Below are 16,241 nucleotides of genomic sequence, written 5' to 3' on the forward strand. Positions count from 1 at the left end.
TCTTTGTTTTAGGTATTGCTGCTTTATTTTTCAAAAGATCAAAACTTTTAACTGATCTGGGGTAGACTGTCCTACACATTTTTCTTTTCTTTACCTTTTTTAATATAAAAAGATCTTTAATTCTGGAAATAAAAATAGATTGATTAGACATGTATAATTTTGAATTATAGTAGTAAGTAGCCACAATATTAATTTTGGTCAATATATAAGGATTTTCAAAATTTTCTATTTGTAATTTGGCTTTTATTATTTAGGTCTTAATCTTTCATTGAGAATTTTAATAAGCTGTTTAAAGTTAGAAGTATAAAAGATTATCTTCGAATTTCAATTCAACAAACATTTATTAAGTACCTACTTCCTAACAAATTAGTAAATGATATTAGGTAAGTTTTCATGTAGGCTTTAAAATAATAACTTATACATTCGTTTCCTTTCTGCATCTAAAGTATAAACATTTAATTTTGAGAATACTGTTAATAACTTAAATATTTCCATTTAAATTAGGTCTCTCAACCACCCAGTTGGGTGCACATAAAACTTATCTTTAACCACTATTTTGACCATGGGTAAAAATCAGTCTTGGAGACATTCAAATGATATGAACATTGACACTCCATGACCTGAATGCAGATGTTCCCAACTCTAGAGCCAGTTCAATCACCAGCTCTTACAATAGAGGAAATTCAGATTCATGTGGAAATACATTTAGTAAGAGGCAGAAAACTTCTATTTAAATAAAAACTCTTTCATTTACTTACTTATGTTTATTTGACTTTAAATTGCAGAATCAAACTTAGAGCTAGGAGAAACTTAGCTGCCCTGAGGCTAACTTCATCATTGTATAGAACTCACTTTGACCCAGTAAAGTTTTACAGTTTGCTTGAGGAACTGCAGGGAGTTTGAATCCCTGTCAAACTTTGGTCCTTTATTCAAACTCAGATACTTTATTTCCAAATCCAATGTTCTTTCCCCTATACCATGATGCCTTTTAATATCCGTGGACCTCAGTTACTTCATCTGTCAAGTGAAAATAAGAATATATTGCTAACTTGAAAGCAGAAGATTAGATCACATATTCTGGAGAGATTCCTTCAAGTTTTAATACCAATAAATAGAAAACAGAAAATTTACTGTTGATTTTAGGCTGTGTCAAATTAAAAAAAAAGCAAAGGAATCTGGAAACTCAGAAATAATTTACCACAGTAATCTACCCACTAGTCCAGGATTAAAGGCTATAAGGACTTCTAGATATAGCTTAAAGATGATCTAGATCTCTATTAATGACTTTTCACAAAGAAACTTCCAGTATTTCATTTATCTGTGCTATCTTCACAGACAATTGTTACGGCTATCAAGAAGTGATAGTCATTGTTGATATAAGAAAAGATGACTTACTGAAAATGCATAGTAGGTTATCACCTATAACCCTCGGTTATACTCTGGTTTCTTCAACTGAATTATTGTTTTGAGTAAATACAATAAGCAACAGCATGTCTAAATGTCAGAGAAAAAAATAAGAGGCAAGATCTTTTAAAATAATCTTTTTTATTTGTCTGTTAGTAAGAAAAGTTCTAAGGAACTTTTATTGAAATTGCTTCTACTAAGGTACATTTTAATCTATATATAAATTAGTAGATGAGAATTCAGGGAGTTGCCTAGAGGCAAATGATTTGTTCAAAGTTGTTGAGCTATGAAATGTCAGTAGTAATATTTGATTTCAGGTTTTGGTAATTCCATGTTTATATCCCGAGCTAATTCTACCTTGACCTTGACCAGTAGTTTTCTATAGCTACCCAAAGCACCCGATCCTTGATCTTCATATGAATAAAAGTTGCAAACTTCTGATTTTAGATTATATAAAACATTTATGAATAGCACATTTAAGTCATACTTTTTCCTTAATATAGGGCAGCTAGGTGGTGCAGAGGGTAGAGCACTGACCTTGGTGTCTGAAGGACAGGAGTTCGAATCTAGTCTCAGAAAATTGCCACTTCTAGCTGTTTGACCTCCGGCAAGTCCCTTAACCCTGATTGCCTAGCATCCAAGGCCATCTCTAGTGATCTCAATTCATATCTGCCCACTGGACCCAGATGGCTTTGGAGGAGAAAGTGAGGCTGGTGACTTAGCACAACATTTCCTCACTCAAATCCAATTCATGTGCTTGTCATGTCATCACTTCCCTGATGTCATGGTCTTCTTTGAGAATGAAGGACAAGAATCATCTTCTCCAGTTCCTTAATACTGAGCTATATTATAACTAATCAAAATTCATGTCTCGCTTTTTTCCTAGATGGAGTTTAATGAGAAAGAACTGAGAAGAGAAATAAGCTATGCAATCAAAAATATTCATGGTATCAGGTGAGTGATACATAAATTTCCTTCAGTTATTGTTGCCAAAAGAAAATGAATGCATGTTTTTGATGTGTCCCTGGTGGTCTTCTCATCAAATGATAATAATGTATAGAGGTAGAAGTCATTAATAGAAAATCCTACTTCTAGTTTCAATAATGATACTATTCACATCTTACATAATCTTTTTATTTTCTTCCAACCAATTTCCCTTGTTTATAAAATAGGCTAATTTTAATTACTCTTTTGGCACAGAAATATGATGAAAATCAGTTGCATCAATTCATTAGATTTCTAATTTTATCAATGTGGGGAGACATCCAACAAAGTAGTTCACACTATCTTATGCCATTAATTAATGTTCATTAAGTTGTTTCCAAATTTCTTAGTTGTTTCAGGTGATCTAGTATCACTACATTTCTCTCTTAATCAGTCTCAACTTTTGACCTTTGGATCAAATTTGGAAGAGGTTAGGGGGACAGGAATTGAAGGGGATTAATTCTCAAATATTTATATATGCACATATGGCTAAGCATATTGCGTTTGACTATGTTCCAAAATCTAACAGATATATTTAATGACACTAAAAAACTTATCTCCTCTACTCCCAATTAGGATTAACAATAATAAACAAGTTTTCTTCTAGATGAAGCTTGAGACTGAGCATGTGTTACATATATAATCATACTTATCTTTTTAAGGTACCCAATTCTAATACACTCATTTTGGTAATATCTAAATTTGGATAAAGTAATTCATTCAGACAAAAAGCATTATTTGAGAATTTACCACATTCCAGTCACTATGTTCAGCACTGAGGATAAGAAGAAAGACCAAAAAAACTAGATCCCTGTCCTCAAGATGCTCACAGTTGAATAAAAATCATAAGAAAATAATTATGTAAATAGGTGTAACCTGGAGGGAGGCAGAAGCCCTTGGGGAGGGGACACTAGGAAAAGTCTCCTACATTAAGTAGGATATGGACTGCATTTTGAAGAGTCTAATTTTCTAAAGTATATTCAGGCAGGCGGTCCTACAACTGAGAACAAAAATTCAAAATTTTAAACTCGGACAAAATTTGCTTTTTCTTTCTTTAAGTATCTAGCAGAAGAGCTTTGATGCTAGGAGCTTTGATGCTTTAGAAGGGACTGAATACATGCTCATCAAATGAATGATCAATCATCTTGTCTCAATTTGATTTTCTGTCAAGGCCCCTCTCTTGGTATCTGGATTTCTTTTGATTTTTTAAAAATATATTTCTTGTTTCTACACCTATTATTTTCCCCTCTTGCCTTTACAAGCTTTATAAATGCTTTGTTTAGTCTCCTACTCTTGGAATATAGATATAAATTTGAAAGGAGTATTAGTGTTCATTTAGTCTAGTTCTCTTATTTTACATATGAGGAAACTGAGTCTGATAAGATAAAATGATTTATAGTAAGTAAAAGAGATAAAATGTGAATTATGGTGCTTTCTTAATTCTGGGTTCTTCCCTGTGTGTCACACCTTCCTTCAAATTAATGCCTGTCCCTCACAGCAAGGGTCTAAGACCAATCTTCATGCCAGAATTTTCTGACCATATTATGGAGAAATCCTTGTATTTTCTTGATTTCACGTAAAAAATTCATTTAATTTGGGGCAGCTAGGTGGTGCAGTAGACAGAGCACCAGCCCTGGAGTCAGAAAGTCCTGAATTCAAATCAGGTGTCAGATACTTAATAATTAGCTAGCATTGCCTTGCAAAAAGCCAAAAAAAAATCATGTAATTTTTTCACCCTTTTAAGCCAATTTTGTTATTATTGTTGTTCAGCCATTCAGTCCTGTCCAACTCTTTGGGACCCTGTTGGTTCATTGTCCATGGGATTTTCTTGACAAAGATACTGGAGTGGTTTGCCATTTTCTTCCCTAATTTTATGCAGGAAAGGGTTAAGTGACTTTCCTTTCTGATTCCAGATCCTTTGTTTTATCCACTGCCCCACCTAGCTTCTTTACAGCAAACTTTACCTGGCAAGAATAAGGAATCTTCTTAATTTTTGGTTTATTTTCTCCCATCACTTTTGATCTTTCAATATTTCATTCAAAATTAAGTCTTGAATATGCTCTGATTATTAGTTATCAATGTTTAAATTTTATAAATGAAGAATTGAGGATCACAAGGAACATTTACCCAATTTGTAGTTACAAATCATTGTGCTTCAAAAATCTCTTTATTAAAACAAATGGAATAAACTTGAATGCTTTGTTTTTATTACCATAAAAGTTTTATCTTGTTTTAATCTTAGTAATAAAATATTATTATCTGATATACTATATTCTCTATTTACAGGACGGGATTATTTACTCCAGATATGGCATTTGAAGCAATAGTTAAAAAACAAATTGTAAAGCTAAAAGGACCTTCCCTGAAGAGTGTAGATCTGGTGATGCAGGAATTAATCAATACTGTAAAGAAATGTACCAAAAAGGTAACTGCTAAATGATTTTATTAAGATGGTTGTGTGATCACCAGTTGACCTTCTAGTTATATGTATTCTTTGGAAAGTAACTTGTTTCAGTAACCACTTTCCATCTCTACCTACCATCTTACAAAATAGCTTTGCTTTGGGACATGAAAAAGATACTATTTTCAGGATATTAAAGAATGGAATAGAAAAAATAGATTATTTTGGTTACTTTTTGGAAGAGTTTTTTATATTTTCTGAAGCAGATGAAAAATAATTTTCCATAGTTCAGATTGTGCTGTCACCTTGTTCCTTCTCATCCACATACCTAGCTAGGAGAAGGAGTTTGTCTTGTCTGGATCAAAACTCTTACATCTGTTAAGTCAGTTTCCAATTAGTGGGTAGTAGAATATTAAAACATTTTGTTGGAACTCTAGGCTCATCCTAGAGTGGTGAAGTTCACAGTCCATCCACACCATATCCTCTTGCACACCTTCGTTCATGTCCTCCCTAAATCTGTTTAGTATAATGCTCAAAGACAATTTCAAAGGATTCATGATGGAAAATGCTAACTATCTTCAGAGAGAAAATTGATAAACCCTGAATACAGATTTTTAAAAAACTTTCTTTTATTTTTTCCATGCATATGTAAAGATAGTTTCCAATATTCATTTTCTGTAAGATTTTGAGTTCCATATTTTTCTACCTCCCTCCTTCCTCTGCCTCTTCCCTATGACAGCAAGTAATCTGTTATGCATATACAATCACATTGAACATGTCTCTATTAGTCATATTGAGAAAAAAGAATCAGACCAAAGGGAGGAAAAACATAAGAAAGAAAAAAAGTAAATGAGACAAATTTTTAAAAAGTGAAAATATTACAAGCATATTTTCTTTAACTTTTCCTTTGCTTTTTTCTTTTGTAACATAGCTAATATGGAAATATGTTTTGCATGGCTTCTTATATATTTGTTGGGTTGGCATTTTTTTAGTTGTGTCTGACTCTTCAAGACCCCTTTTGGGATCTTTGGCAATATTGGAGTACTTTGCTATTTCCTACTTTAGGTCATTTTGCAGATGTGGAAAGTGAATTGAACAGGGTCAAATTACTTGTCCAGGGTCACTTGGAGAGTAAATGTCTGAGGTAGAATTTGAACTCAGGAAGATGAGCCATCCTGATTGCAGGCCCTAGTTCCCTTAGGTATAATGGATATCATATTTCTTGCCTACACAATGGATGGGGAAAGAGTTGGAAAGGGACAGAATTCAGAAGTGAAAAGAAATTTTTATAAAGTAGAATTTATCTCTATATCATCTGCTCTCTTCTTGCAAAATTCCCACCCTAGTTAAGGTTCTCATCATGTCTCACCTAAAAAATTGTAATAGCCTCTTAATTGGTCTCCCTCTCAAGTTCTCCCCTCCACAGAGCTGCTAAACTGATTTTTCTCTAAAACAAATGTGTAACTGTATTATTTCCCTGCTCAACAAACTCAGTTCTCTCAGGGGTCTTCTTGCTGTTGCTCTCTCCCATGCAATGCTCCACCTAACATCTCTCTTCCGTTGCACAGTCTGGATCCATCATTGCACTCCTAGAATAGATCACTGATTCTTAGAATCTCATGCATTACCTTCTGTATGAAACATTTCCTGCTCTTCACAGATGCTAGTAACTCATCCACTCACTCCCCAAATGCTTTAAAATCATAGCTGTACATAATAGGTATGTACATATGTATATTTGTATACATATGTGTGATTCTTTCTGTCACTGTGATCACCTCTATCTTATTGCAGACATGGAGTCCTTGCTTCTGGACATTTAATTTACTTGGGCTGAGAAAATTCTTTTTAATTCTACCTCACTTCTTTTTGAGACTGTACGCCCCAAGCCCACTTCAGAGATGGCACCTCTTTACTCCCCCCAACAATATAAGAATTTTGAGGCAATGATGTTCTTATCCCCAATTGACAAATGAAGTAAGGTAAGGGCAAAGACAGAAAACTAGGTAATGTGGTGAAAGGACAGCAGCCTCTACTATTGCCCATACTATGCATTTGTCATGAATACATACCAGCAATAAACTCATGGATCTTTTATTTTGCATTCTAGTCATTACATATCTTTGCTAATCTCTTATAGGGTAGTGAATCAGCCCATCTATTATCTGTATATTTACATGACTTATAGAGTAGTTAGAAAGTATTTTGTAAACATTTGGGCTCTTTTCAATAACAAATAGTCCTGACACTGTTACTTCATTAAAATAATTACATTTAGAAGCTTGCCCATATTCTTTGCCTCTCTCTTAATTATCTTTGAGATATTTTTAGTCCTGTAAATCCCTCTGATAATGAATAAAATATTTTTTATTATTTCTCATATCCAGAAATCAACACATTTTTAAAAAATCTCAAATTTTATTAAGAAAACCTTATTAAACAAAGATCGCATTAAGCTTTCTGATAAAAGTTCCAATTACATAATTATGGCATAGAGGTAGCCCTAGTTTCTTTAAGGCTATGCCAGAGTAAAATACAATCCAGTAGATTCTACTAAAATAGAAAAAAAATCAGTGGGAGGGATCTCAGATGCTCTTATCCAACCCCTTCATTTTATAGATGAAGTAAATGACCCAGAGAGATCTTAGAGGTAATGTGTCAAGTTGCAGGTCCAGATCCAATTCTTTCCAATATAGGTAGGTAGAGGTGCAGTGGATATGCTTAGTATTGGATCTGAAAATCAAGAATAGCTGAGTTTATATCTCACTTCAGAAGCTTGCCAGCTGCATGACACTGGACAGGTCACAACCTCTATTTGTCTCACTTTTTTCAACTGTAAAACTGGGGATAATATCAAGACTTGTCTTGTCTTGCCCTCTCTTCTCCTCATGAAATGAACAATAGTCAAAGTGAACTTCAGTCTTATCAGGTCTCCTACTTCCAAAATGACAATAGTTGAGTGGAAAAGAAGGTAAAAAGGATTGTAAGAACCAAAGGAATTCTACTAATAAACATTGATTTAGCTTCTTTTTATTCCACTTAGGAGTAAAGTTGAGGTTGAAGTGGATGTTTTTAAGTCTGTGTTAGTGAGGCACAAGCTCCAGCAATCCAGGAAAATACTCTGAGGAGGACTATATAGTGATGGACTATATAGATGCTTGTTGTGCGAGGGTTAGCTTTACTCAGATGGAGACGATCCTTCTTGGATTAGCTGCAAGCAACTCAATTATTAGCTAAGGCATCTCTCACAGAGAAAAATGAGCTGTGAACTAAATTGGTTGAAGGAAGCATATGTTCAGGCTTATAGATGCTTTAAGGACAAGTGACATAAACACAGAGACTTCATTAAATAACCAATAAGAACTGTCTTTTTGAGTTTTACTGCCTTGAAAGTGAAAAAAATTTCTTCTACTGCTACCCCCCCCCCAGACTTACCTCAGTAACACCCCTGGCTAATGCCTATGTACACACACACACACACACACACACACACACACACACACACACACAAACAAATATGACTATGTGATATATAACAACAGTTTCTGAAGCTGTAGTTTTTAATTTAAGAAACTGTTAACAAAGATAATGTGCTATTATTTTATACGTTTGTATATATTTATATCTATGATCTGTCTTCTAGTTTATGCATAAAATAATAGTATATATGCATACGTATATATATATATGTACATATGGATATATAAAAGTAGTACACTCCCTTTGGAGCAATAGACTTCCTATTTTAATAGAGTTTGAACATATAAACTATTGTGAAACAACATTGATGCCATTACAAAGGAATTGTTCCTATATTGGATTACTTGCTCTCATGGGGAGGAAGGAAGAAAGGATAGAAAAATGTGGGACTCAAAAATCTTACGAAAAAATCAACGTTGAATTTTATCTTTACATATTATGGAAAAAAGATATTTTAAAAAGGGATTGTTTATATGTGACACAAAAGACATAAATAGAGATTCTTTTACATTAAATGATAGTTTCCATTTAACATTTTAAAAAACTGATGTAGGAAGGATTTTTTATACATAAAAACACTAATGAATTTTTCAAGGTTAGAATTTTTAAAAAAATATCCAATGTCTTAAAGTAGCATGAATTTGACTTTAAAGAGGCAATTTTAGTCACCTATTCAAAATTCAAGAGTTTGACCAAGATTTACTCAAAGGGAATTCTTCATTCTTCTACTTTGCTTAATTGTCTTTATTTTGAGGCCAGATACTGATATCTAAGGTTTTGCTGTAAACCTTAATTGTAATCTTATTTATTCATACCAACTGCTTTGGGTGGAAATTCCCTTCCTTTGTTAGAGTTCATTTTCAAGGAGGTTCCACTGATCTTAAATGACTGCCTTTCAATTCTTTAAATAATTTTCTCTTCATGAACATTAATGAGAAATATTTGTCCATATATGTGTGTATTTATACTTTATTCAAGATTAAATATCTTTCTGAGTACCAAAACGCCAACTAGAATCTGAGGCTGGGGGAGTGCATGTTCTCCACAGATATTTTCTCACAGTTGTCTCTGGGACAGAGCAGGACAAGACAGGAACATTAGGGCTTTATGAGATATTTGGCTCGACCCCAAGGACATCTTAACTTTGAAAATCTTCTAGTGGGCATGTTCTCCAGCTGCCTTTTCTCCACCTCCTCTTTACCAAAGCATCTTCTCATAATTCTAACGTCTCCTTCAAAAAAAACCATGCTGATTCTTTAATCTGAGCCCAAATTAGGTTTTAGAAGTCTAATTTAAAGAAAAAAAGGAAGAACAAAACTTTAACCAACAGAAAACAACACAAAAGTTCTTTTGGATGAATATGAAAAAATGATGCATCCAACAGTGAATTTTTGGGCAGGAAGAAAGATGGGGGGAAATTTTTCATTTTTCATATTACAAAGGTACATGCCTCAGAGGAGGTACAAAACTGGGCAAATGAACCATGATTTTTTGATACAAATAGGAAAAGACCACTATTTGATCACAGCATCCATATAAATTATTTAACTTGTAAGTTCATGGACTATTTATAGAGAAAGACACAATGTATATATAGATATATATCATTAATAGTTTGCTTTTGACCAATTTTTCTATTATTAATGAAGATAGTTCCTCTTTCTCCTCTTTGATTTCTATGATAGTCAAAAAGGCTTTGATAGGGCATAAATCCAGTTGGACCTTAGGTTCTGCACTTGATTATTCTCAGAAAGTTTAGCAATAAAAATTGTTTTTTGAGGGTAGGAGATATGTTTCCTTCATCTATATAAAAACATTAAAGGACTAATGATCTTTAACATCATAGTTCAGACAAATCCTTGGCTTTTCCTTTATTTCCCTTTATTTCCTATTTTGAGTTTGACTCTTTATGGTAATTTTTATTACTCAGTATGTCCACTAGAGGGCAATAAGGAATGAGAAATCAAAAAAATTACCTTTAGGTATTTTCTGAAATAGAATGAGCCTCATGGTACCTTTTTTTGGAACCTTTTCTGAGCTTCTTAGAATGAAAAGACTCTCTGTTGTAATTGCCCTTTACTTTCTCTTGGTATAACCATCATCCTAGTTCAACCTTTCAATACATTATCACCAAACTATTGCAATAACCTGATGTTTTCTCCTCTATTTCTTTACCATCTCAATCCATTTTATATGTTGCTTCCAGGTGAAATTTCTTGATGTGTAGCTCTAAGTACCTACTCTGTTCAAAGACCATTCAGGAGTTCCCATCCAGGTGGCACAGTGGATAGAGTACTGGCCTTGGATTGGAGTTCAAATCCAACCTCAGACACTTGATTCTTACTAGCTGTGTGACCTTGGGCAAGTCACTTGACCCTGACTGCCTCCCATCCAGGGCCATCTCCAGTCATCCTGATCCATATCTGGTCACTGGACCCAGATGACTCTGGAGGAGTCCCTCACTCCAATCCAATTAATGTGCTTGTCATGGCATCATCTCCTTCATGTAGTCTTCTTCGAAAATGAATAACCAAAAAACCTCAACCAAGTGATTTGCTTGTTAAATGTGTCCTATGTTTTATCATCTAAATATTTTTTGCTCATGCTGGCTCTTATATCTAGATTGTTCTACATCAATTCTACCTATTGAAATTCTACTCATTATTCAATGTCCAACTGAACACCATCTCTTTTAAACAACTCTCACTCCCCAGCCAGAAAAGATTTCTCTTATATGTGAACTCTGATGATAATGAATATTTTTCTTATGGCACTAAAACAAAGGCTTACTTTTTTCTCTTTATTTTTTTGCAAGGCAATGGGATGAAGTTACTTGCTCAAGGTCACACAGCTAAGAAATTATTAAGTGTCAGGGCTGGTACTCTATTCACTTATTTTTAAAAGATATTCTTCCAATAAATTTTTACAGCTGTGCACCATAAAATACTGCATTTTCCAAAGAAATAGATTTAAGGGTCACCTTAAAGGATAATGAAGAGGCACATGGTCAATATAAGTAGGCTGTAATTTGTTACCAATTCAAAATTTCTCAAGAGAAACAACATCAGACCTAGCATCAGAAAATTATATGAACAGAAAAGATTGCAAAATTCTGGAAAAAGTTGCATTCTTTATTGATGTCACTAGTCCTAATATTAGTTGACATTGAACTCCTTAAAATTTGTAAAATAACATATATCTCATTTGATACTCACCATAACTCCATATGGTAAGTGAGACTGAATGATGTTAGATGATTCATATAGGCTCACAAAGTGTCAGAGGTAAGCTTTGAACCTAGATCCTAATATCTCCAAGATGAGCGATCTATCTACCACACTACATGGTCTTGAAATTGCAACATAAGGAGAGGAAGATTCCAGGACATTGCTTGGAATCCTTGTGGAAGATTGGCAGGAGGATGTGGACATGAATCATGCAGTTTGAGGGGACACGGTAAGGTTATTATCTACATCATTGGAGTAGAGCCTACATTACAGAGATCATAGATGTGAAGTGTGAAATTGCCCCATTCCATCTATAAATGGACTAACTGATTAGAATAATGGGCTGTCTACTCAGTTTTATATTAGAGTTTGAAAAAAAGGGCATTTTTATCCATTTCATTTTTCTCTATTATTAGATAACCATTTAAAGTGGTTATGAATCTCATTTCAAAGGCTGTGCAGTATTTTTGGATTTGATATATTCAGCATATTTCCAGATGACATTTTAGATACTGATAATTTAGTTGTGATATTTTATATTACTTTATTTGTAATTTTGCTTTTACCCTTGAATTTACAGTGTTAAAGTTATAGCATTTAAAGTATATCTTGAGATTGAACATTAAAGTTCTCTACTCTTAAAATCGAATATACGCTTTAAAGATTATGACAATTCAATTCATTTGTGTGAATTCAATATTTTTTGTTTTAACGTAACAAATAAATTGTTTGCATTGACTAGTTAATATTTGAACACTAGCTACATATATGGAATTATATTCTAAAGTCCCATTTGAAAATGTTTTTAAAATCAAATTAATTTTGTTGTCCCTCCTTTCTAATACCCTTGAACAATAGTTAGAACACCCTTAGTATATTTTTATTTGTTAAGTTAAAAAGATTATCCAGAGCAAAGTTTTAGAACTAGAAAAAAATCTTTTGAATTACTAATTTAGAGATTCAAAGGACCATGAAAGCTATGTTGTCCAAGTCTCTATTTTGCTGATAAGGAAATAGAAACCAGAGAAACTTAGTGGAATATAAATGAGAGCTGCTATTCACACTTATGTCTTCTGACTCCAGTCACAAAATTCTTTCTGTTTCAACAAGTTCAATTTAGAGAATCTATGGAGATAAAGTATTCAAATGACATTATGGAAATTACTAAAGGAAAGGTAGAATGATATGGAAATAGACATGGAATCAGGCTTCAGATTTGAATAAATCTTGCTGTTGAGAAATAAAATATGAACTGAAGGCTCTTTTTTGCTACCTATTTAAAAATTTTAAAACTTTTTAGAAATATAAGATAATGTAGCAACAGCAGGTAAAAAATGATATCAGTGACTATTTATGGATCAGAGGGGTGTAAACATGTAGATAGCATGCCTCTTGTTCTGCAATAGCTTTCTAATTTATTTCCTTGCCTCAAAGCTTTTTTTATTTTCCTCTGTGTAACCTAATATGCTTTACACACACACACACACACACACATCACATCACATCCATATCCATATCCACACTCACACTCAAACTCTCTCCCTTTTACAACCAATTCCAATAGCTCCATATATTACCTACAGAATTAAACATAAAAATCTTTGGTTTTAAAAATCCTTCACAACCTGATACCTCCCTACTTGTCCAATCAGCTTATACTTTACCATCTTTTATAAAATTCTATGATCCAGCCACACTTTCTTACTGTTCCTTGAACATGATAATATTTTCTCTCAACCATATCTTTTTTATTGGCCTTTCCCTGTCTATACTGCTCTACAAACTCAGTTCAAATGCTACTTTTATTTTGAGTGTTATTTAATTTCTTCAACTACACGCAAAGATATTATCAACATTCATCTTTTTGTAAGCTTTTGATTTCTACATTTTTCTACCTTCCTCCCCATGGCAGTGAGTAATCTGATATAGGTTATACATGTATAATTATGCTTAACTATTTCCATATTAATCATGATATAAAAGAAGAAACAGAACTGAAGGAGAAAAACTATGAGAAAAAAATTAAAAAGTAAGCAGTTTTGAAAAGTGAAAATAGTATGCTCTGGCCCGCATTCAGATTCCATAGTTTTTCCTCTGGGTATGGATGCTATTTTACATTACAGATCTTTTAGAATTGTCATTGGTGACTGAACTGAGGGGAAGAGCTAAGTCCATCTTAGTTGATCATCACACTGTTGCTCTTAAATGTATACAATGTTCTACTGGTTCTGCTCATTTCACTCATTATCAGTTCATGCTAATCTTTCTAGGCTTTTCTGAAGTCTACCTGCTCATGATTTCTTATAGAACAATAGTACTTCAACATATTCACATACCATAATTTTCAACAATTCCCCAATTGATGCACATCTTCTCATTTTCTAATTCTAATTTCTTCATCTGAAAATTGTATATTCATATCCTTTTACCATTTATCAATTGGGGAATGATTTATATTTCTATAAATTTAATATAATTCTCTATATATGAAATGCTATTTTTTTGTCTTCCCTCCCACCCCCATTAGTGACTTTACTCTGATATTACCTCCTATGTAGCATATATATATATATATACATATATATACATACATATACATATATCATATATATATATATATATATATATATATATATATATATTATCCCTTGGGGAAGAAATTGAGGTCAGTAAAATATGAATTACTTAGTGTAGGAGCAGGGTGAGTCAGCTCTTGAAATAATCACCATTAAAGAGAAAGGATTAGTAAAGGAAGCAATGGGGAAACATGAAGAAAAGGACTGAAATCATCAAGAATTTCAAGAGGAAGAAAAGTCATTCAGGGACCTTGAGTGTAAGCACCTAGATCAATAAGCAAGATATTACTAACAGAAGGGAATGAGACTACCAGATCATGTAACAAAGGCCTTACATCTAAGAATTGATATTATAAGACAAAGGAAAATGAATTAAAACCTCATATGGCAGAGAATCCTGTGGAATCCCAAGAGTGTATGCAATGTGATGTAAGAGAAATAAGAATTGTAAACATAGCATTTAGAGTATGTAGAGAAGATATGATAGACAGAATAGAAAAACATCAATCCATGACAAGATTTATCAAAGAAACAAAAAAGAAGACAAGTGAAAAGAAATGCAAATACACATAAGTGGAAGCGAATTTGGAAGAAGAAAAGGGGAAAAGTAGTAATATTAATAGAAAATATATCTAAATTCAAGCAAAACATATCGATCTTTAAGACAGAATATGTAGAGACAAAGAATTATAGACTCTTAGAAAAATTGGTTGCATCAAAAATATGAACAGCATAATGCATGATTAAAACAATAAAGCTGCCCAGAACTTCTGAAAACAGAAAAGTATCAGTTGAAAGAATCCACTGACTGTCTCTAGGAAAAAAGTGTATTCAACTACTTTCAAGACACATAATGGTTATTATCCACATTCTAAGACACATAATGGTTATTATCCACAATACCATTGACAACAAGTTTTGCAAGTTTCTAGGGGAATGATCTTCAAGAACAGAAAAACACTAACCAGAAACAACAGGAGGAAATGAAATACTATATTATGAAGATCAGAGAAGTCCAAGAGATAATCAAAGGTGACATACCTTGAAAATCTGAGCATTTCCATTGACCAAAAAAATGACATTTAATTAAAATTTTTGAAAATTAAAAAAAAATTTTTCACAATACGATAATAGTCATGTTATAAAAGTAACCATAACCCACCTGCCCCCAAAGAAAGAGGAACCTTAAGAAAAATAAAGTGAGAGAAAAAGAAAAATGTGCTTTAGTCTGTATTCAGACACCATCAGCTCTGTCTTTGAGTTGGATAGCATTCTTTATCTTAAGTCCATCAGAGAAATTCAATATTTTTTCCCACAGCTGCTATTGCTAGATGTATTTTCCTTCATCCTATTCCTCCCCACTCCCATTTATTCTATTATTTCTCTCTTGTCACCTTGTCCCTGCTCAAAAGTGTGTTGTATCTACCCTCCCCTCCCCCATTCCCTTTCTCCCATCTCTTTCCTCTTGGATAAGAGATTTCTAAAGTCTATTGAATGTGTATGTATTTCCTCTCTGAACCACTTCCGATTAGAATGAAGGCTCACTCATTCCCCCTCATCTTCTCCCCACCTCCACTTCACTGTAAAAGCATTATCTTGCCTCTTTTACATGAAATAACTTAGCTCATTCCACCTCTCCTTTCTCTTTTTTTCTAGTATTCCTTTCTTGCCCATTAACTCTATGTTTATAATTTATTATCTCTTCATATTTAGCTCCCTCCTATGCCTTGTCTATATATGCTCCTTCTAACTGCCCTAATAAATGATAACATTCATTTGAGTTAACAATATCATTTTCCCATGCAGGAATACAGTTCAACATCATTAAATCCATCATTATTTGCCTTTCCCTTCCACCTCCTATATACTTCACCTCAAGTCTTGTACTTGAAGTTCGAACTTTCTTTTCAGCTCTGGTTGTTTCAACAGCTAAGTCTGAAAAGTCATCTGTTTCATTGAATCTTCATCTTTTTCCCTAAAAGACTATATTCAGTTTTTCTGGGTAGTTGATTCTTAGTTGTAATCCAGACTCTTTTGCCTTCTGGAATATCATATTCCAAGACCCACAAGCCATTAATGTAGATACTGCTAAATGTTGTGATATCCTGACTGTAGCTCCATGATATTTGAATTTCTTCTTTCTGGAAACTTGCAATATTTTTCTCCTTA

General features: G+C 33.2%; 1 protein-coding gene across 9 annotated transcripts in view; it reads left to right on the plus strand.

Moving 5' to 3' along the window:
- The window catches only part of DNM3 (dynamin 3), a 670,943-nt gene that overhangs the window by 224,284 nt on the left and 430,418 nt on the right, over window positions 1-16,241 (plus strand). For all 9 annotated transcript variants that reach the window (XM_074222020.1, XM_074222018.1, XM_074222019.1 and 6 more), the window contains exons 9-10: window positions 2,291-2,358; window positions 4,675-4,813. In XM_074222020.1, coding sequence (XP_074078121.1) covers window positions 2,291-2,358; window positions 4,675-4,813 — 207 coding nt within the window. The remainder of the gene's footprint in view (window positions 1-2,290; window positions 2,359-4,674; window positions 4,814-16,241) is intronic.

This window comes from Macrotis lagotis, chromosome 2 (genome assembly GCF_037893015.1).
Source record: "Macrotis lagotis isolate mMagLag1 chromosome 2, bilby.v1.9.chrom.fasta, whole genome shotgun sequence".
Lineage (NCBI taxonomy): Eukaryota > Metazoa > Chordata > Mammalia > Peramelemorphia > Peramelidae > Macrotis > Macrotis lagotis.